The following is a 21,554-nucleotide window of genomic DNA, read 5'->3' on the forward strand; positions in this document are numbered from 1 at the left end:
TACCACGAGCTGAAACAGTAACATAACTCTGTTATTTGATAAATTATACCATCAGAAATGAAGAAGCGTAAAACAGAGCTAAACCTAATCCATAATGAAGGTGTATTGGAGAGAAATAGATCAATCAGAAATTGCAGGCTAACTCCTGCATACTGAAGAAGTACACCAGTAATGTTTTGGTATGAAAACACTGCTGGCACATTCATCAATTTAGTCAGCAGGAGTTAGCCTGCAATTGTTCATAACTGAAAAAAAGGCCAAATATTGGAGGCCTAGAACTTCATTTTTGTTGCTGATATTGAGACACTTATTTTTTTAATGTCTGATCAAAGTTCTATTTTCTGCTACTGTGAGAACCCTTGTGTTGTATATGTTCTGTATCATACTGTATCCTATCCAAATGGATCATACTTGCCCTGTGATTCCCATCCTATTTTGTACACACTGGCCTTCAGAGGAACACTACAGCTGTAACAACAACAGGTCACTTTACTCAATCTGCCAGGACGCATTACACTCCTCAGTGTTATCAGAGATGAACACTCATCTGGAGGAGGGAGAAGTTTAATTAAACAGAGCAGATCAGCGTCTCAGCAGAGATGATGGATAAGAAAGATGAAAATGGAAAAAAACGGAGAAATTAGATAAAATTATAAAGAGGATGATGCAGAAAATAGAAGCAGGCTTGAAGGAGAACTGAATAAAGCAGTAGAGTCAACACAGAGATGGGTGTGGTAACCTTATAAAAGAATGCCAGAAATCGTAATAACCGGATGTATTATTCATAAGGAAATGGGGGAGGTTCAGTTCACTATAATGAGCATTTTTTGTGAGGTCGTAGCTTGGTAACCTAAGCAGGCCTTGGTGTGAGTGTGAGAGTGTAAGAGAGATACTGCTGATTCAGTAGGGATGGGTGAAGGTGACCCTCACCCGCTCCTGCCTGCCTGTCTCACCACCTGATATTGATCCCAGTTGTCCAACTCACATCTGACTCAAGGATACATGGATTCATTGCCTTCTTGACATTTCAAATATGGCACAGTGTAAATTGTAACTCCTAACACTATCATTGATTAGTTATTGATTTGCTAGCTCAGTCAGAGTCTAACCACTTAACAGGGGCTTATCCAAACCAAATTGAATTTCAGTGCATACAGGCGGTAGGGCTGCATATTGGCAAAAATGAGGCAGTACCAATATGTACTGTGATACAGGGGATTACCATTCAATATGTTGTGACATTGCAAGCATGCAATATATAGAATCTGTCATAACACTGCCTGATAGAGCCTTGTGTTATTTATAGAGTTGGCATGAAACCAGGATTTAACAGTTCGGGATTGGGGAGGCTCCAACTTAGTTGTGATCAATGAAACAATCGTATCGACACCACATCACGAAGGATTGTTTGATCAAATAATTGGCTGCAATTAGCCTTAAATCAGGTTACCCCCTGCTGATCATTAGGAGGCAAAATTGGCCCTAAAATTGAGCTACTGGTATCCGACCTCAGGCTACACTGCAAGCCTTAACACTCTTCAAAGGATTCTCGTACGAAAGTGGCCCTAATCTGAAAAGATGAGATTTCCATGTGACTTGTAATGTTTAAATAATCATGAAAAAATCATTTAAATGAGTCAAAAAGGTCACTTTAGCCTACAGTGTGAACACAGCCTTAGTTTCTCTTTTGTTATTGTGATACCTGCCTTCATACATCCTAACCTGTCTATCCTGTTGACAATGACTAAACTTTGGTGTGGCCCATGTATTTTATTTTAGTATCCTGTACTCTATGCGGTATTTATGATATGTCTTTTGTATTTTGTTCCTTGTTTTGTAGATTACCTACTTTTTACTTGGGCTAAAGAAAATCAATAAACATATTGGTGAAAATGACTGCATTGTACAAGACAACATGACAACAACACAATTAGCCTATAATATTGCTCTGCCCAAGTGTATTGACATTTTCCCATGCAAGAACAAGAACAATCGGATTTTCAAGAGGTATTTTCTATTAGCTGTCTATTCTGAAACTTGGACTTTAGAAGTTGGATTTTTACACTCCTTTGATATAAGTGCTAAGGGTAAAACATCGGCTATAGCATGATCCAAATCACACTTCTGTGAGTACGCTGTAAGCCATTACAATACACTTAAATGCAGTACAGAGTGCTTAATCACACCGGGTTAGTAGGCTATTGTCACACAATGCCGTTTTGCATTTACAGGTAGTGACGACATCTTAACAAGCTCCGTCTTCTTCTACTTTTTTTTAACAGCAAGTTATAAACAGACATGAAGTGAATATGATTGAAATTTTAAGGCTATTTTCATTCGCAGTTAAATTCATGTAACTTGTATTTTATGTTAACGTTTTTCGCCTAAAGAAAATAAACTTGTTTCGCCTTAAATGCCTTTTTGTAGCTTGCTAACGTTAGCTAGTGCATTAGCATGCTAACAGCTACATCACCAATGTTCAGTTGATTGAGGATGTGAAATGTCAATCGTTCCATAGTCAATTCTTGGACTGTTTTGAGTGTACCTGTAGCACACTGCTTTAGAGTACACTTCCCAGTTTGAATGCACTTTGCACACTCAAAATATGTGGTATTTTGTATAGAAGTACTGGTTTGGGACATGCTGATAGACCTATGTAGCATCTTTTCAACAGCAGCTACTAGTCATGTGGACATGTGGACAGTTTATTTGACCTTATAATTCAGTAAGAGTAGTAGGAGGTTAAAAAAGGTTTAAAAAAACAGAGCACTGCAAAACAAGCTAAGCTAGCATTAGCCAAAGCTCAGCTAGCAACCCCTGTGATTTCTGCCAACAGTGAGCTTAAAAAAACCCTATTTTCTAACATTTATAAGCTTTTTGTCTCTTTGTGTTACACCTCCTCTTAGCTTACAATGTGTGGCATCAGAACTCTGTTGATATTTTGCTAGCATTTGCAAATTTCTTGCAAGCTAGCATAGCAGAGCTCTTGTTTACCTTGACATTTATAAATTTGTTCCTCTTTTCTGCTCTAAAACTGTACTATAGATATCATATTTGGTCTCTTTAAAGGCAAATGCTTCACAGATGAGGAAACATGCATTTTTGAGGGGGCTAAAAAAAGGCAACCAGATGATAACTGACTAGCATGCTCTCTGAAACGTGCAGACTGTAATTTTAGACATTTGCTTTTTGACTCACTGCGCCATCACCTCTGCTACCATCTTCCCTCTCCACAGGTTAGTCTATTTGTTGGTCTGGCCCATTGACCATGCACTGCCTTCCCATTTTGTTCATCTTAAAGCTTTCCTCACTTTGTGAGCAGGGCGTGCTATTTTGATGCACTGGAAGAGCCCTCACCTGCCCTCTCATACCAGGCAGATAAAGGATGCCCTGGCCTTTATGATATTAGAAAAATGAGATACTCTCTTCGAGGCCTCAATACACAATTCAAAAAATAAGGTCCTCTTTTATAGGGAAGGTCGGATCCCTACAATTAGATGCTGACCCTGTTAACTGAGTGACCTTCTCTGCTTCATCTAAACAACATCACAAACCTATTGTAGAGTCTTGATTCATATGACAATAGCATATAGTATGCATGGTATGTGAAATGTTATTATTTCCAAATGTCCTTTATATCTTTTCCAATTTTTTCCTGTACTTTTTATATGTTTCTTGTTTATTTTGGGTTGCTATTTTATTACCCTCTTAGCACCATTATTGTTCTTACCAATGTCTACACCATGCATAATGCTGTACCATTGCATTTGCTTTGCTTGCATCAGAATTGAAGTTAGTCTAGTTGTAGCCTCGTTCCAGCATGGGTGTGTTGTTGTTGTTGTTATTGTTGTTAAAATTTCACATCAGACTCCACATGAACTGTTGGGAACTAAGAATAGAGCAGGGTACAACTGCTGAATCCAAATGCAGTGGCTGGGAGCAAAGGTTTGGACCACAGATGGGAGAACATGCCTGCGTAGCCCTGCCCTGTCAAGGGTAAACTACCATGCACATACACAACACGGACCACACACACATGCACAGTTTGTTTTCACCTCACCTTAAAAAAGCAGCATGAATATGCATGACGCCGAAGGACACAGGAGGTACATAATTAGACAATCAAGTAGTCCCAGCTGACGTGCATTACTATGACAGAGGAGAAATGCTCCTCACTTCAGTCTGCACTCTTGTTAGCACTGAGAGTGGAGTTATGTTAGTACGTAGACATGTATTTCCACTTACTGTCAGATCAGACTTGGCCTGAGAATTGATATGAAAGGACGACAAACCCAGAATAGAAGGCTTTTCTTAGTTATAGTGCAAGTCAGGTGCTGCCGGGCCGTACATGATGAGGCAGGGAGGAAAAACAAACACGGTGAGGTCCAGAGCAGCGTGTGTGGATACTCATACACAGCACATGTCTCTGCATCTCTTCCTTCCTACAAATTAATGATTCATAATAACAACAGCATAACCTTGACTGCTCTAGAAACGCACAGCAATGCACACCATTAAGTCAGGGTCACACATCCATCACTCTGGAACAAGGGACACGCCCTAAACAAACAGATACTCATGCAGACAGAGCAGTGAGGTGCACATTCACACTCTCCCACATGTGTGCACACACCTGGAAATCACACCGTACATTTTGCAAGTCAGTGAGTTTCTCATTGCAAAATGAGCACATGTGCATACACCACCTTTCCATCTACCCATCCATTATCTGTACTGCTTAGCCTGTTTGGGGTTTTGGGGGCTGGAGATGATCCCAGCTGTCACTGGGAGAGAGGTAAGTACACTCTGGACCGGTCAATCACAGGGCTGTCGAACAACCTGGCCCATCACATTCACACCTACAGAGTCACCTATTAACCTAACAAGCATATTTTTGGACTGTGGGAGGGAGCTGCACATGTTTCCCCTTATGCATGCATGCATAGGAAGAAACATGCAGACTCCCAAGGCATGGGAACCTTAATGCTATGAAGTGGCAACTACTGTCCCACTATGCAGCCCATTTCCCCTCGATCAGGCATGTCCAAACTTTTTTCACCATTCAGGTTTCACTATTGTGGTATCAATATGTTTGACATTTACAATGTCGACTCAGCTTAGTTATGAAAAAAGCATTCCATCAAATTCATCTTGTCAAAATGTTTGTTTACAGAATAATTGCTAACCTGACACACCACATAGACTGTTTCATATACACATTGCATGGATGTATTGTACATTTATCTGGGAAACCTGCCATACAAAGCATCTGATATGGACAGGACTTCGCAATGCTACAGCCAAGCTAATTGCTACACCAGCGGCAGCCATTACTCATATATTGGCTTACATTACAACTAAACCCCACCTTTAAGTATGGGAACTCATGCCAAAGCAGGTTGGGAGAAGAGTGAACACATCTTTTCTGTCATGAAAAGTTTTCAGTGCTGTTCTTTGCTCTTTATTTGAAAAAGAAATGTGATCCAGTTCTAATAAAACTGCTGCAAAACTACAGCTACATCCAAGCTAAACCCTACACTGGCAGGAGCCATTGCTATTGGCTTCCAGTACAGCTGAACCCCGCCCCTAGCTATCGCCTCATTCTCCTCAAATGATGCTGATTGGTTAGGTCCGTTCTGAGACCTGACACTTGTTTTTAGACTGAAGCTGTACAAGATGGATTTCCCTGATGAAATCTGACCAGTCCCTCTGCTTTGGAAGGTTACAGTTTAGTCATGTAAAGAGCCTGTCAGCAAATTCCTCTTGTCGAAATGTTTGTTTACAGAATAACACAGCAGCACGGCTTAGAGTTTAAGCTAAAAAGTACAATACCAACAAGCACAAGCTTCATGTTTAAATGTGGGCTGTATTTCCTTTTATTCTAACAATTTCCTGAGGGCCAATTAAAAATAGTCCAAAGGCCACATTTGGCCCCTGGGCCATAGTTTGGACACCCCTGATCTAGATTCAAATACTACAAAAAAAAATAACCAAAAACTTTTTAAACGACATTCATGTTTAGTAAGCATATTCACACATGCATGCATACAGGAGTACCTGCTGTCAACAAATAAACTTCCTGTGTCACACTGACACTTACCCCAAAAATCTGCCTCCATCATCATCTCTCTCTCTTTCTCTGTTGGCTGAGTAGTTTACATGCACACACTCTCTCAGCATCTCTCTCTCACACACACTTGGGTTACACAAAACAGATCAAATTTCTCATATTTAGGCAAAAATACTGACCTGCCCTGGCGCTGACACACGCACATCCTCTTTAAGCAGTTCAGCCTTTCAAAGAGGATCCGTTTGAACGCGTCTATATACATTGACCCGGCTGAGGTTAAACACTAAACATGCACTTGAATAAATATGTTGTTGCTTAGTTTAAAAAAAAAGCAGCAGCCGGTAGGTGGTGAGGAAAAAGCAGCGTGGGAATGCAATGATGAGTATCGTATCCCAGAGAAAGTGTGAGAGAGGCGATGCGCACGGCTGACGGGATATTTGGACAGTGATGCTCTGAGTGCTGTGGGATCTTGTAGAGGGAGGGAGAGAGAGGAGAGAGAGAGGGAATAATACACACTCACGTACACGCATGCACAAACACACTCAAATAGACACACTATCGGGCAAATCTGGCAGTGGGCGCTTTACAAATGTAGCAGCTGCTGCACTGCTATAGGCGAAAACAAGGCAGAGGATGGACACATGTCATATTAAAACGTCCTGTTTAACTTGTTGGGAGTAAATGGGATATTAAACAAAAAAAAGCTGGACTTGTTTCTTACCTTCATGTTCGCTTTCCGCGTCAGAGCTTTCCCTCCAGTCCTCGTGGAGCAGGTTTTCTTAGTTAAAATGTATTTTCTGGTTTATTCCGGTGCAACAATTAACCAAACAGACAGTCGTCGATAATGTCTGTGTGGCCGGGTAGAGGTGTCATTGAACTGCAGTCGCAGTGCAATCAGGGCACGGAGCGTCAATTGCCGAAGATTAGATTAGATAAGATTAGATAAATGCTGGGATGTCCACTGGAAAGTGTGCCCAGTTTGATGTTCAGGCTCCCAAAAGGCACTTTTAGAGGAAAGGATCAAGGATAGAAGGCACATGGGAAGGTTATCTTGGGAAGTTAAGGAGCACAAAGGGGAGGGAATAAAAAGAGTTAAAAGTACCGCCCCTTATTATTCTCAGTGTCTGTACCTGCATCAGCAGCATCACTTTTCGCTTACGAGTTACAACCTGGATTTAAAGGCGTGAGAACCAGATAACCAAAAATGTTTTGAGTACCAAAAATTGTTGTAATTTGTTGAGCTGTGACGAGTGTTTCATGACAGCAACATACCTGCAGTGTAGCCGATAAAGCTGTGAGACGAGCGTAAACATATTTTACATTTTTTTCGTGAAAAATACAGCTGATCATGAAGCGTGTACCATCCTAAATACTTTTACTATTTCCTACGTTTGTTAAAAGACAGAATAAGAGACATAATGCTGAAAATACGTATGTAAATATAATTTTTTTTTAAAGAAACTTGTTTAATATAGAGCAGGGTTTATTTTTTGGCTACCATAAAATTACCACGACTTACGAACTATTAAAGTCAATTAGATGGTCACATTTTATACATTTTTTGCCGTATTCCCAACTTTTAAGTCATTCAAGATTATTTGGGGCCATTGTAATATGTCAATTTTAACTACACCTCAACAAATGTTTATGTCTTTCCTTTGCTTTGAAACGTTTTTCAATTTAGTTATTCCAAACTAAATAATATATGAGATAAACTTAGCACAGAAATTAAGGAAATTTGTGTTTGGTAGATTATGTCTTTGTTGTATCAAAGCGTCTTGGCAACACAGTTTATACTGTTGGAAATCCAGTTTATTTCCTATTTAATTGGTGCCACATTTGTAAGGAACATGCGTTTGTGGGAGCTGAGGATGTGGGTTGCACTCTTTAAAAATTTGCCAAATATTTTCTGAGAAAGCCAAACAGCTTTTGCTGCCATTGACTCTTGTTTGGTGGATTGGAGAATTGAAGTCTAAAGAAATAAGACATATTGGCAATTTAACAATTTATTCATTTAGCAAACAAGGGCCACACACTGATGTGGGATGGCATCCCATTCTTCATCTAGCGTTTATAGCAAGCCAGCTAGTGTGGTTGTGTTGGTCACACTGGCGCCCAAGCTGATCCCACATGTTCAAGTGTCAGCACCCTGAGGATACCAGAAGCTCAAAATAAAAGTCATTAGCAACAGCAAAATAAGCTGTTTGGCACTGGCAGGTAGAATCTGTCAAATATTTAATGAGCGCAGCCCACAAACTCAGCTCTGCTGTTTACCCCACAATGCCTATTCCTTACAGTGTGGCCCCATTTAAAAGGGAACTAAACGGGCTTTCCAATGGTATAAGGTTCATTGCCATTGAGCATTGTTACAACAAAGAAATAATCTACCAAATGCTAACTTCCTTACATTTAGCCCTAAGTTTATGGCCACATCCCGCTAAACAGTTGCTGTGCCTTTAATTCCAGTGCACGACGGGAGTTGTAGTAATTCCAGCCGGCTAGAACATTATAACTAGTACAATAAAAACTACGCTTCCCAGAATGCAGTTGTGTCACTTATGTAGCGTTACAAACAATGATGGCGTCGCTCGCGGATGAACCGAGTGCTTCTGATTCCGTGGCTTCTGTGGCTCAGGGGGAGAGAAAAAACCCAGCTGTGTCGTTTGGTTTCACTAAAACCGTTAATAAATTCAAACCCTCGTCTGGGGACACCGCAGTAAAGACAGACGACAAGGATTATTTGACTGGAATAGACCGGAATGAACTGCAAAGGTAGGCTTTGTATGTTACTGCTAACTGTCATAGCGTTGGCGTAACGGTTGTGTTACCATTCAATCAAAGCTTGTCAGACAGTAATGAAAGACTCTTAGTATTAGTCAGCATGTATTTACGCGTAGGAAGTGTGGGTGTGAGCTGATTTTAGAAATAAAATAAACATTAATGGCAACTGCTCTACCTGCTATCTCGCTAACTCTTCTCTGTCATGCAGCACAAAACCATCTGAGAAGCCCAAAGAGCTCATCATCCCTTTGATACAGAAGAACCGCTGGCATAAATCTGAAAAAGCAGGCGATGGTGAAGGGAATGGAGGCAAAGCACAAGAAACAACCCAGGAAAATGATTCTGTGGATTCACAGGCCGTCAGAGAACTCATTGAAGGTATGTAGAATGAATATGCATGTGATATTCACTATACTGTTGTTAGGATAACTCTTATTGATTCACATATAAAATCAACTAATATAATACAATCAATTCGTCCTTATAGATTCCCGGCGGCAGCTGGAGCTGTGGCAGAATGGCCCTCAGTCAGACAAACACCTGAACCTCAGCATCCCTCTGCTGATGCAAAACAAGGTGCCAGATGGCTATGAGGATGGAGACCATGTGAAGGTGGATCTGCGGCCTGAGTCTGTAAGTATGGATACAAATTCTGTGACAGAACCCCAGAAGCAGAGATAAACAACTAAGAGCATTGGTTTACTAGCTGGTAGGGTTAGAATAAAAGCTCTTATTTATCAATTTAGATCATTCAACCTTCCAAAAAATCATAAAAGGTGATAGAAGTGTATATTTTAAGTCCGTAGACATTTTGTGTGATATTTTTGTTTACCTCTGACTAGTAAAACAAGATTTTTTTAATTATAACTGGTTGTTTTTATGAGGATTATTTAGCATTAGGTGAACTAGAGATCACAATAAAGCTACTGAATATACATCTAAACTTGGGAGTAATCTGCAAAAATCCAACATTGTGCTTCCTTATTATTATTTTTTTTTTAATACCTTATGCAGACATTTCCTTTATACCTTAAAATATTGCTAAAAACCATGCCATTTTTCAACTATTTTGTCACTGAAATCTGAATAAACTTGGATTTAGTTTTTATAGTTTTCTATGTTATTTAGCAGCATACATATTTGATAAGGCCCAGCTCTAGGGCCAAGAGTAATTTGTTAATGCTCTTAATGTAAAAAGATGCATTAATGTCAATATAACCTGCTGGAGAGGCATTTCACTGAGCATATGAAAATGCCTGACTGTACAGAATGCCTGACGGACTGTCCACTTTGACTCAGATTGAAATTTGAGTGTGTGAAAGTGCTGACAGTCAACTGAGCAAAATAACACCCGTGTACGTGTCCACATTGTGCGCATGCGTGTGTTTACAGTACAGTGAGGCTATGGTGGCAGACAGGCATCGACATTCTCCCTAGAGACATGCGGACAACCAATCAGACCTCTTTTCAGTTTCTTTCCATCAGATGCCTCATGCCCTGTCACTGTCATCCCATATCTGCTCTCAGTCACTGTAGATGTGTCTGTCAGAGCAGGAGAGTCAGGGGAAACTGGCTCAGTGTGCCCTGAGCTCATTTTAATGCAGTCTCCTTTGCTCTCAGCTTCCCTCAGAGGAAAGCCTTCAGCAGAGACAGAGAAGAGCAGGGCTGCTGCTCTGACGGAGGTCTCTGTGGCTGCTGCCCGGTGACTTTAGTCAGCCGGGGTTGAGTCTCACAGCCTGGAGCCAAAAAGGCTGAGTAAGACCAGCATAATAAACTGTTTCTCTGTCACTCGCCTCTTGCAGTTTCTTGTGTTTCAGAACACAAAGATTACATAAGCACCTCATTTAACCCTGACTCTTTCTTTTATGAACAGTATGTTTCTGTAATTCTTTTGTTGTTTGAGCTCTTAATGTATTTCCTAAAGAATAATCAAAGTATTTTTGTGTATCAGTCAACAGTGGCAGATTATGAGAGTGTTCCTGTTGAGGCTTATGGACTCGCTATGCTCAAAGGGATGGGCTGGAACAAAGAAGAAGGCATTGGACGCACTTTTAAACAGTAAGAAACATTCTGAATATTTCCCTTACACCAGCTGGTCTAGCCTCGGGACCCACCACAACCTCCTCAATGAAAAATTGTGAGGCAAATTTTTTAATAATTTCAACCACTTCAGTTAATATAATGAAATTAAATGTTGGTCTTTTGAACTAAGATCTCAAGATGACAACAAGCATGTTTAAGAAGGACATCAGTAGAGAAGCCCTGGGGAGACAAGCACGCATACATGCATTTTATTTTATTCTGTTTCCTGTAACAACGTGTACACTTTCTGCTCTCTAGAGATATTGAGAAATTAACACATTATCATAAGAAAACCAGTTCTATTACCTCAAGATAATTGAAAATCAGATCATACAATAGAAATGAAGATATCAGCACAAGCTTTAACAGTGTATGATGGATTTTTCACAGTCAGTTAAAACAACATTTTGCTGATTGTTATTGACGTAAATTTAAAATTCATTAGAAATTCATATTCTAAAATTTGAAATGAGCAAATAGAAATCCAACTCTGACCTGACCTGCAATAATATAATAAACTAAGTTTTTTAATGTACAAGAAATTGAAAAATTGTCTTTGTACTAAAACCACAATCTAAGATTGATTGTTGTCAATAAGCCCATAGGCTAAACTTTCTAACAAAAGCTGTCTTGCTGCTGTAACCACCTCCTTATCGTCCTGCACATCCTTGTCTAATGATCTAATGCTGTTGTTCCCTGTCTTCTTCAGACACGTGAAACCGATCGAACACCAGCTCCGTCCTAAAGGTTTGGGTCTTGGCGCTGATCGTTCTGCAATAAAAGACCTGGAGCCCAAAAAACAGCAGCGTCCTCCAAAGCCAGGTGAGGAGAGAGGGAAGGAAGAGGAGCTGGTGATGGGCACAGGTGGATGTGTGCTGATGACGTCAGGGCCACATAAAGACCTGTACGGAAAGGTAGAGCTGATCTAAAAATTTCTAAACACATCAACCTCCTGAAATAAGTTGTATACATCAGAACTGCCTGTTTCTCTTAGAAATTGTTGGTAACTTTCATTTATGTGCTGCAGATTGAAGGTGTCGATCCAGACAATGCTCGAGTCATGGTGAAGCTGGCCATTGGCAGCAAGACAGTGACGGTCAGCCAGTACGCTGTTAAACTGGTTGGGCGCAAAGAGTACGACAAATACAGCAAAGATCTCAGTGAGTATCTCAGAGCAAGTGGCACAGAAAAGGTTAACATTCAGAGAAACGGATGTGGGTACTAATGAATGTTTATTTGGTGCCACTACAGGCAGAAATAGATGATAATTCAGTTTATTTTGGCAACATTTAGAGGTCAGAAAATGTCAAAATTCTGTCGCCTGCTTGTAATTTTTTCATTCAAACTAATATTTGAAATAACATGTAAATTAGTTTTGTAATGACTGAACCAACATGCTACGGTTTAATGAAACTCAGGTGATTTGTTGCTTTTTTTACACTGGACTTGACAGATTAGTGTAATTCTGTCTGAAGTTTCCAGGTAAAAGAACACATCTGAATGAGCCAGTTGTTACGTGCATAGATAAAAAAGGTTTGTAACTTAAATTTCTGAAACATTTTTCTTATTAATTACTTGTTTAACTCGTGAGGCTGTAACTTGGTGCAGTGGTTATTGTTGCAGCCTCATAGTGAGATGGTTCCTGGTTTGAATCTCTGTTGCACAGGACCTTTTTTGTGGAGTATGCATGTTCCTTCTATGCATGTGTTAGCTCTCTCTGGGTACTCCCGCTTCCCCCTACAGACCGAAATATATTCATTACACGACTCTAAATTTGCCATATTTAAAAGTCATCCCTGTGATTGACTGGTGACCAGTCCTGGGTGTACCCCACCTCTCACCTAATGACTGCTGGGATTGGCTTTAGCCCCCACGTAACTCCAAACGGGAAAAGTGATACTGACAATGAATGGTTGTAGAACTTTGTCTAAACAAGATTTCAAAAAATAGTTTTTGCTGTTTTTGAAAGCTAAATATGAGTTACTTTTATTGGCCTTGATTCTTAGTAAATTGAATATTTGTGTGGGCATTCTTTTCACTTTTTCCTGGCATTTTACAGTCAAAATAGTAATCATGTTAATAAACAGTTTCTCCTCTAGTCTGGTGATATTTCTGTATTCATTCCAAAATATCCTGATCGAGCCTTCTTTTTAAATTTCCGTTATCCAAGCTGCCTTCTTCCGAGAATGAAGCCTCTTAACTGTTTGGAAGTTTGCCATGTTTAATCAATGCCATAGTAACTATTTCTTTTCCAATAATCAGGTCGGCTGAGTAAAGCCCACAAAGACAAGGAAAGAGAGAAAGAGAAGGAGAGAGAGCGAGAGAAGGAGCAACAGAGACGGGAGGAGAAGGAGAAGAGAAGTAACGGCAGCGAGGGGAAACACAAATCTTCAGACAGAGACGGGAAAGACGAGAGGAAGAGGAAACACAGAGAATCGAGTCGAGACAGGTACTATTACCTGCACAATAAAATGCTTCTTTGGTATTTGACATTCTATTTTGTGCACCTTATTTATATATTTGTTCATATATGTCAGTGTTTTCCTTATACTGCATGTTTATTTTTCTGCTCTAGAGAAAAGCCTCCTGTAAAAGAAGCCAGGCGACCCCCAGCTCCCCCCTCTTGGTTGCAGAGGGACTTGAAAGTCCGCTTTATAGACAAAACTTTTAAAGCGGGCAGATACTACAACTCAAAGGTAAGAATACCTCACCTCTATACTCCAGGATTGCGTAAGCATCCTTTCTTAAGTATGTATCTGCTTACTGAAGCTTCCTTGAATCAAGTGGCTTGTTTTTTATCTTTGGAAATTTATTTCTTTATGTTTGAACATGTTTTTATCCTTTTTTTAACAGTGGAAAAATATACCATCAGCTGTGTAAAATTGCTCATACCCTGCAGTGTTAGAAATATGACAGCTGTTAAGATCAGTCTTGTTTTCTCGTAGATGCGTGTGGAGGATGTGCTGACACCAACAACATGTGTGTGTCGAACTGAAGAGGGAAGACTGCTAGACGGTGAGTCACTGGTGCCATCTCACTTTCTCTTTGTTAATTTTCTCTCTTTGGTGTTTTTATTCCTAATTAGAGTGCCTTACACATCTTATGTTTGTAATCATGCTTGTTAATTTACAGTTTACCTTACTTGCAAGGATAGAGCTTAGAAGTGATGAAGCCAGATTGCTGTGCTCACACCATCACACTCACATCTTGAGTTTGACTTCCAAGATAATATATTTGTGTATAAAAATGGCAAAATGGATGTTATTGAGATGATTTCATCAGTGGCATTATATATTTGGTAAACTGTAGTGAACAGATCAACAACTCTGCACTAGATTGCTTGTCTACGTGGCCAAAACAATTGTGTTAAAATTTTTAATAACCCCAAATTTCCTTTCTGTGTAGATGTGAAGCAGGACATGCTGGAAACCATCATTCCTAAAAGTGAGAATGACTCCATCATGGTTGTACTGGGCGAGCACAGAGGACAGGTACGCACACCATCATCTTCCTGCAGGTCTCCTTTACTATGTTCTGTTTCTAATCAGTTTAGTTTTAGTTTTAGTTTAGTTTAGTTTATTCAATCATAACACAACACCAAACATTTTGCACAGTATAGACATTTCAAACAAAATCAATAGTCATGTGTTGAATAATGAATGAAAAGGCATAGGCAGAAGCATACTGCTTATAAAAGCCTATCCTACATTTTTAACTTTTTAAGCTACTAACTTCCAGCAATGCAAAGAAACAACAACAGATAATCAGTCACACTTATACGCTTCAAAGATAGCTTTACAAACCATTTTCTTGATAACCAAAAGAGAATTACATGTTTTTACATTTATACTGGCATCATTCCAGAATTTAACTCCAACAATGGAAGCACATCTCCTTTTCATACCTTTTTTAGCTTTTTGCATAATAAATTTACAAACACCTCTGAGATTATACGGACTCTCCTGAATTGAAAAGAACCTCTGTACTGAGTCAGGGAGCATTTTTGACTTTGCTCTGAACATCATTTGCATTATTTTATAATAAAACAAATCATAAAATTTCATAACATGAGAATTTAGAAAAAGTGGATCCGTATGAGCATAGTAATCAGCCTTATTGATGATGCGTATGGCTCTTTTTTGTAGTTTTATTATAGAATTTATGGTCGTTTTAAAGGTGGATCCCCACAATTCCACACAATAAGATATATAGATTAATGAGTGATAGATTAAATGCAAGGCCTTAGAATTTAATACATTTCTAGATTTATATAGAATTGCAACTGACTTTGAAATTTTCCCTTTAATGTATTCAATATGTTGTTTCCATGTTAACTTTTGGTCGATCACAACCCCAAGGAATTTGGTCTCAAAAACTCTTTCAATGTCATCATTACAGATTTTTAGTTCAATATTACCATCACTTTCCTTTAGATTCCCAAAAACCATAAATTTTGTTTTCTTAATATTTAAAGATAATTTATTGACATCAAACCAAGTTTTGAGATTTCCCAGCTCCCTTTCTACACCACACAAAAGTTCTTTTAAATTCTTACCAGAGCAAAATAAATTTGTATCATCTGCAAATATTACGTATCTAAAGAAATCAGTCACATTGCAGATGTCATTGATATAAAGAATGAACAGTATTGGACCAATCACTGATCCTTGTGGTACACCACAGGTAATCTTTCTAAATGCTGATACAGTATCATTAATTTGTACACACTGATGTCTATTACCTAAATAACTTTCCAGCCAAGAATGAACAACCCCTCGTATCCCATACATCTTTAATTTTTTTAATAACCGTCTGTGATCAATGGTATCAAAAGCCTTCTGCAGATCAATATACAGGCCAATAGAACACTCATCGTTTTCATTGGCATTTGCTATTTCTTCAACCATTTGCATTACTGCAAAAGCAGTAGTTCTGCTTTCTCTGAATCCATACTGGTTTTCACTTAATAATTTATTTTTATGAATAAACTGGTTTAATTGTTTCACAAACAACTTCTCTAAAATTTTAGAAAATTGTGGCAGAAGTGATATCGGTCTGTAATTTTCCATACAGTGTTTATCTCCATTTTTATAAATTGGGATCACCTTTGCTAACTTCATGTTGTTAGGAAAGATTCCTTTTTGGAAAGACAGATTACATACATAAGTCAAAGGTCTAACAATATAATCAATAACATCTTTAATAATTACTGTATCAATTGAATGTATGTCGACTGATTTCTTATTTTTTAATTTTCTTATAATTTCAATAATATCAGTTTCAAGTACCCCGCTTAGAAACACAGAACAAGCATTAGTGTTTATCAAATTATTAAACATATGTTTTTTGTCATCAGATGCAATAATCTGTCTTGCCAAAGCAGCACCAACATCTACAAAGTAGTTGTTGAACTCGTCAACAATATTTTGTAAATCGTCCACTCTATTATTAGTTTTATTTATGAAATAATGTGGAAGTTCTGATGTATAACTTTTATTCTGAATGATATGATTACTTTCCAAGTTCTTTGTATGTTATTTTTGCTGTCCTCCAATATTTTACTGTAGTATTCCTTTTTTTGAGTCCTCATAATGGTAGTTAGTTTGTTCTTATAACGCTTATATTTTTCTTCACTATCACTAGTTCTCTGTTGTAAAAACTTCTTGTACAGTTGATTTTTCTTATTACATGCCTTTTGCAGACCTCTTGTCATCCATGGTTTTCCTTTATATTGATCTTTCACCCTACACATTTTGATAGGACAATGTTTATTATATAATTTTAAGAATGTCAATCAGTGTTTACATTTGTTTACCCAGGTCGGGCGTATTCTCCAAAGGGACAAGAACAAGTGCAGAGCGATGGTGCAGCTCGACCGATTTGAAGAGAAAGTTTTCACTCTGGACTACGACTGTATTTGTCATTATGTTGGAGCAGCAGAACACTGATCCACACCTGTCTCACCTGTAGTCAAATATTGTCATTTTTTACCCCATCTGAAAATGTTCTTTTGTAATATCCAGGAATAATGGATCTCATGAGGTTTTTTAAAATACTGCAACTTTGTAATAAAAAATTGTACAGAATTTTATTTGTACAGATGTCATTTGTACCACCACATAACAGAAAATGAGACATTTTTACAGTAGTCTTTGAATTTAATAGCAAACAATGTCCATTAATGGTCTTAATAGCAACACAAATGTCAATCTTTCAGTCATATAAAAACATATTTACACCTGTCCTACATGTTTGAGCTGAATGACTGAGCTGAATGAATGCCTTCATGGTATAAACTCAATTTAAATGAAAACTTAAAAGTCATTCTGTAGCTGACAGTTAAGCACGTGAGCAGAGAGAAACAAACTGTACAGATGCATGTTTTTTTTCATGGGTTTCCTAGAAGCAACGCTCACTCCTTGGGTATTTGGTTAGCTGCGTTAGCCCGGAGCACAGCACCTGGACTCGGGTATGGTCGCTGCTGGAACAGCGGCCCTGCTGCTGTGGTGTCTGCACCTGTTTTTGCTTCATTACGCTTGGGCAGGCCACTTGACCACGAGCCCCTGTGGAGATAAATAAACAAGTTAGAATTAGTAAATGGTTGATTTTAAAGGGGCAGTCACACAATGTTGCACTTCAGAAAGCAGCTGCAGCATTAGTCTTTAAAAAGCTGCATAGTAAAAGAACTCAGAGTCTGAGGGGGGAATCTATCATCAGAGTTGTCTCTGGCTACTGCTCATTTAAGGTAAATAAATCCTGAGCTACCATCAGGGATTATAAGTGTTGAATAATTTGGCTGTATATCCAGCAGGCAGATCTTGATTAAAAAAAAATATTAAGCTGCATCATGGGAACTGTAGGAGAGTACAAACGTTTTTGTGCTTGTCTCTACATGTCATTATTTATTGTTTTGGTTTTTCCTGGGATCTACGGTGCTGTGAGGCCCGCAGGTCTGCAGATGTTCTGGGTTCTTTTGTGACCTCCTGGATGAGTCGTCAATGCTCTCTTAAGAGTAATTTTGGTAGGCTGGACAAACCTAGGAAGGTTTATCACTGTTCCAGGTTTTCTCCATTTGTGGATAATGGCTCTCACTGTGGTTTGCTACAGCCAAATAGTCTAAGAAATGGCTTTGTAACCCTTTCTGGACTGACAGATGTAGATGACTTCTACTGATCTGTTCTTGAATTTCTTTAGATTTCAGCATGACGTGTTGCTTTTTCAGATCTTTTAGCCCAGTTCACTCTGTCAGACAAGTTCTATTTAAGGGATTTCTTACTTCAATGTGCCTGGCAGTAATCAGGCCTGGGTGTGGCTACTGAAATTGAGCTCAACTTAAAAAATGAGGTTAATCTCAATTAATTCATGATTTAACAAAGGGGCAGTTACTTTTCACATAGGACCTGGTAGGTTTAGATGTTTTTCTTAATAAAAAAAAAAAAAATCAGGAAAGGGGCAAACACTTTTTCACTGTACTCTACTGTTCTCACATCTCCAAACATTCTGAGAGAAAATTACAACATTCCTTTAGATGTCTTATAACTGTACCTTGGAGCATCAGAATAAGCACTTGGATCCATGGGGTCCATCTCATCGTCTTTTCTACCTTTAACCGAAATAAAAAGATTGTTTGATTTACAGTAAAACGTTATCAATTTGATGTTTCACATGACATGGATGCAAACATTACCTCTTTTGCTCTTGCCGTATGGTGCCACGTCATCTCTCCTCTTTCTTCTGTCTCTGTCCCTCCCGTCATCTCTGTCTCTATCTCTGTCTCTGTCTCGATCCCTGTCCCGATCTCTTTCTCGATCTCTGTCACGTTCTCTGTCTCTGTCCCGATCCCGATCTCTGTCTCGATCTCTGTCTCTTTCTCTGTCTGGCTTTTCAAATGGCCTCTCGGTTCTTTCATCACCTCCCTCTGTTGGGAAATAAATGAATGCATGGGCAGAGATGAAGCCACTGTCAGAATTCAATAAAATACTAAATGCATTTTTAAACTTTTTTTGCAAAGTAAACAAGATCTGGGCCCCAAATTGATGTTAGGCTTCTATTAACCTTGACTGACATCAAAAGCGTAAGTTATGGAGACTTATTAAAGCATACCTCTCATTTTCTTGGCTGGTTTTGTGACCACCGCTGATGGATCGTTTGGGGAGAGCCAGGCCACTAAATCTGTCTCCACATTCCAGTAATAGGGAAGACCACTGTGGATTAAATAAGTACAACAGAGTTACATTTAAGGAAATAATTAGATAATATAACTTCAGCAGATCAATTTAACCATGTCTACATGCCTCAATGACATGGATAGCTGGTTAGATATTTGAGATAATGAGCAGTTGAACAGGTACATTAATAATATAAAAACAACATCCCTGCAATAAAAGACGAGGTGAATTCTAATCTGTGCACTGTGTATTATTTCAATTATATTCAAGGAGCTTATAAGACAAAGTATTGTAACATACTTTCCCATTACTGAGACATCGACTAACAATGGTCTGGTAAACAAGCTTTATCAATGCAGAAATGAGGACATCTTTCCATAAGTCATTATATAATAATGAGGCATTTTTAGCCCCATTTTAATAACAAACATTGGATAAAATACTGATAATTTATGGGATTTCTAGAGACAGTTATGGCAATATCAGAGGAAGCAGCTGTGACAAGTCATTGAAAAAAAATCCAAGTACGTACCAGGCAGGATCAAAGACTTTATACCAGTTTGGTGGAAGATTTTCCAGTCTGGTAGATTCATAATCTACGTTGTTGTCATCGTAATCTTCTGCTATAATCTCCTCATCTACCTCTGGATGGATTGGAAGAGAAAAGTCATTACATGAAAAATAAATCAAAACACAAAGAAGGATGTTCTTAAGGCCCAGGATTTCCTTTTATAATGTTTAACGCTACCTTGCTCTGAAGGTTTCACAATCCCTCTCTTGGCCAGGCGGGCCAGCAGGGCGGGGGGCAGAGGCATCCTGTGACAGAGAGAGAGAGGGATTAATTTATGATGCAACTACTAAAGTTCATCCACTGCCTTGAACAGCTGGGAGCAAGAGTGCAAAGATATGTGCCAAATTATCAAGACTATTAATTTAAATACTTGCTGTGTATTTGTTATTAATGTTTTTGAGTTTGAAGGACAAAATAAATATTGTGCCAAAATAATTGCACTTAAGGAAGCTTTCAATTTCATGGATTTCTGACATTCAATACAACACATGATAATTTTGTCATCTAAATAAAAGTCTAACCATGCACCCGTCATATTGGGAGCACCCTTCACGTCTGTACTATCATCTTTCTTTACTTATTCTTTATTTAGGAGGGGATAGTGTCAATGTACAGTGCTTAACAAATTTATTAGACCACCTGTCATATCTGTCTCAAAGACCATCCAGCATCATGAAGTGCTTTAATGCTGACTTCTTCATTTTCAGTGAGCTCTCCATGTTTTACCATTTTGAACAGGAATGAGGAATTTCAATCTGAATTCACCCAAATTTGAGCCGGCTCACTGGGCTTCTCTGAGAAGTCAGAAATGAATCAAGCATAACATTCAACCACTAAAACTCATTTTTCTGTTCAGGAATGCAAGTAAATAACTATAATTTGACATATTAATCAAGAAATATTAATGTGCTTTACTATTTTTTTCAGTTTATTAATAAATCAGTAAATTTGAAAAATCATGGATAACAATAATTATATTTTAGCATTAGAAATATCACTTGGGTTAAAGAGCTTCTACATATTGGTGTATTAACCATTGCAGAAACATAAAAAATGATTTTTGTTATTACCAATGCTGTTAATTTAGGCATAAACCTTACTTTGGCTAGGGTTAGGGTGGTCTAATAAATTTGTTAAGCACTGTAAGTGTTGGTGTCTGAGATAAATGGAACAACATGTTATTGCCCAGTCTAATGTTAAGTCATGTCTGCCTTGGACTTCTGCGGTTCCTGGTGTATCGGTTTAACTGGGGACTTAAGGCGTCTATATGTTTGTCGTAGATGCAATTTATGTTAAAACGTAAGAGTCCAAGCAAAAGCCCCTTTGTTTAGTCCTTCATTTCAGATATGTCTGGAGAAGTATATATTTTGAAAACTAACTAAAATTTAAAAAAAGAGGCATACGACAGGACTCTCGCCTTTTCAACATCTGTTGAGACTGCGACAGCCAGGTACAGTCGGCTGAAAGTCACCAGTTAACACGGTCACAAGTTAAACCGTAACACCCTAAAGACGTTAACTGGAATTGTTTGGCTGCATTTCGCTGCTCGGGGTTTGTACTAGTATTTCATTTTCATCAAATGATTCATCATTTATTTCGGGATAACTCGCTGTTATTACGATTTAACCTTTATTACCAGAATCAAAAGCAATACCCCGCTAGGTCTGCGGAGGCAACTACATGATCCAGGCAACAAATAGACACCTGTGTGCCTCTTTTCGACAATACAACTCAAACAACACAAAAAAAGCGTAAGAAACCTCAACGAATGGACAGAATCGATTGAAATTTACCTTTCTTTTAAGATATTCGCCCCTCTTATCGTCGAGCAGAGTGGACAACGCGACTCCCCAAAACAGCACACGGCGCGCTGAATGATGAC

At 38.6% G+C, this 21,554-nt stretch overlaps 3 protein-coding genes across 4 annotated transcripts in view; 1 reads left to right on the top strand and 2 right to left on the bottom strand.

Annotated features, from left to right (window-relative positions):
- Positions 1–7,069, bottom strand: part of LOC121518192 (membrane-associated guanylate kinase, WW and PDZ domain-containing protein 2) — a 90,369-nt gene extending 83,300 nt beyond the window's left edge. For both annotated transcript variants that reach the window (XM_041800444.1, XM_041800445.1), the window contains exon 1: positions 6,792–7,069. The gene's annotated coding sequence lies outside the window, so the exon portion shown is untranslated. The remainder of the gene's footprint in view (positions 1–6,791) is intronic.
- Positions 7,070–8,629: 1,560 nt separating this feature from the next.
- Positions 8,630–17,019, top strand: gpkow (G patch domain and KOW motifs). The gene is made up of 11 exons (XM_041799659.1): positions 8,630–8,842; positions 9,060–9,229; positions 9,339–9,484; positions 10,803–10,909; positions 11,643–11,847; positions 11,961–12,093; positions 13,196–13,382; positions 13,509–13,629; positions 13,879–13,948; positions 14,339–14,424; positions 16,753–17,019. Exons 1-11 carry the CDS (start codon positions 8,646–8,648, stop codon positions 16,879–16,881), a joined length of 1,551 nt encoding a protein of 516 aa, XP_041655593.1. The 5' UTR covers positions 8,630–8,645; the 3' UTR covers positions 16,882–17,019.
- Positions 17,005–21,539, bottom strand: pqbp1 (polyglutamine binding protein 1). Its single transcript, XM_041799660.1, has 7 exons — positions 21,466–21,539; positions 19,850–19,917; positions 19,634–19,745; positions 19,037–19,137; positions 18,621–18,851; positions 18,479–18,536; positions 17,005–17,496 (listed from the first exon to the last, which is right to left on the bottom strand). The coding sequence occupies exons 2-7, from the start codon at positions 19,914–19,916 to the stop codon at positions 17,346–17,348; spliced, it is 720 nt and encodes a 239-aa protein (XP_041655594.1). The 5' UTR covers position 19,917; positions 21,466–21,539; the 3' UTR covers positions 17,005–17,345.
- Between the last annotated feature and the right edge of the window lie 15 nt (positions 21,540–21,554).

This window comes from Cheilinus undulatus, linkage group 11, assembly GCF_018320785.1.
Source record: "Cheilinus undulatus linkage group 11, ASM1832078v1, whole genome shotgun sequence".
Classification (NCBI taxonomy): Eukaryota; Metazoa; Chordata; class Actinopteri; order Labriformes; family Labridae; genus Cheilinus; species Cheilinus undulatus.

Bases quoted from the DNA above. Each gene is read 5' to 3' on its own strand.
- gpkow (XM_041799659.1), top strand. From the start codon at position 8,646: ATGATGGCGTCGCTCGCGGATGAACCGAGTGCTTCTGATTCCGTGGCT. The intron at 8,843-9,059 runs GTAGGCTTTGTA...TCTGTCATGCAG, and splicing joins GACCGGAATGAACTGCAAAG to CACAAAACCATCTGAGAAGC. The intron at 13,383-13,508 runs GTACTATTACCT...TTTCTGCTCTAG, and splicing joins AGAGAATCGAGTCGAGACAG to AGAAAAGCCTCCTGTAAAAG.
- pqbp1 (XM_041799660.1), bottom strand. From the start codon at position 19,916: ATGCCTCTGCCCCCCGCCCTGCTGGCCCGCCTGGCCAAGAGAGGGATT. The intron at 19,138-19,633 runs GTACGTACTTGG...TTTAATCCACAG, and splicing joins AAAGTCTTTGATCCTGCCTG to TGGTCTTCCCTATTACTGGA. The intron at 18,537-18,620 runs GTAATGTTTGCA...TTTCGGTTAAAG, and splicing joins ATACGGCAAGAGCAAAAGAG to GTAGAAAAGACGATGAGATG.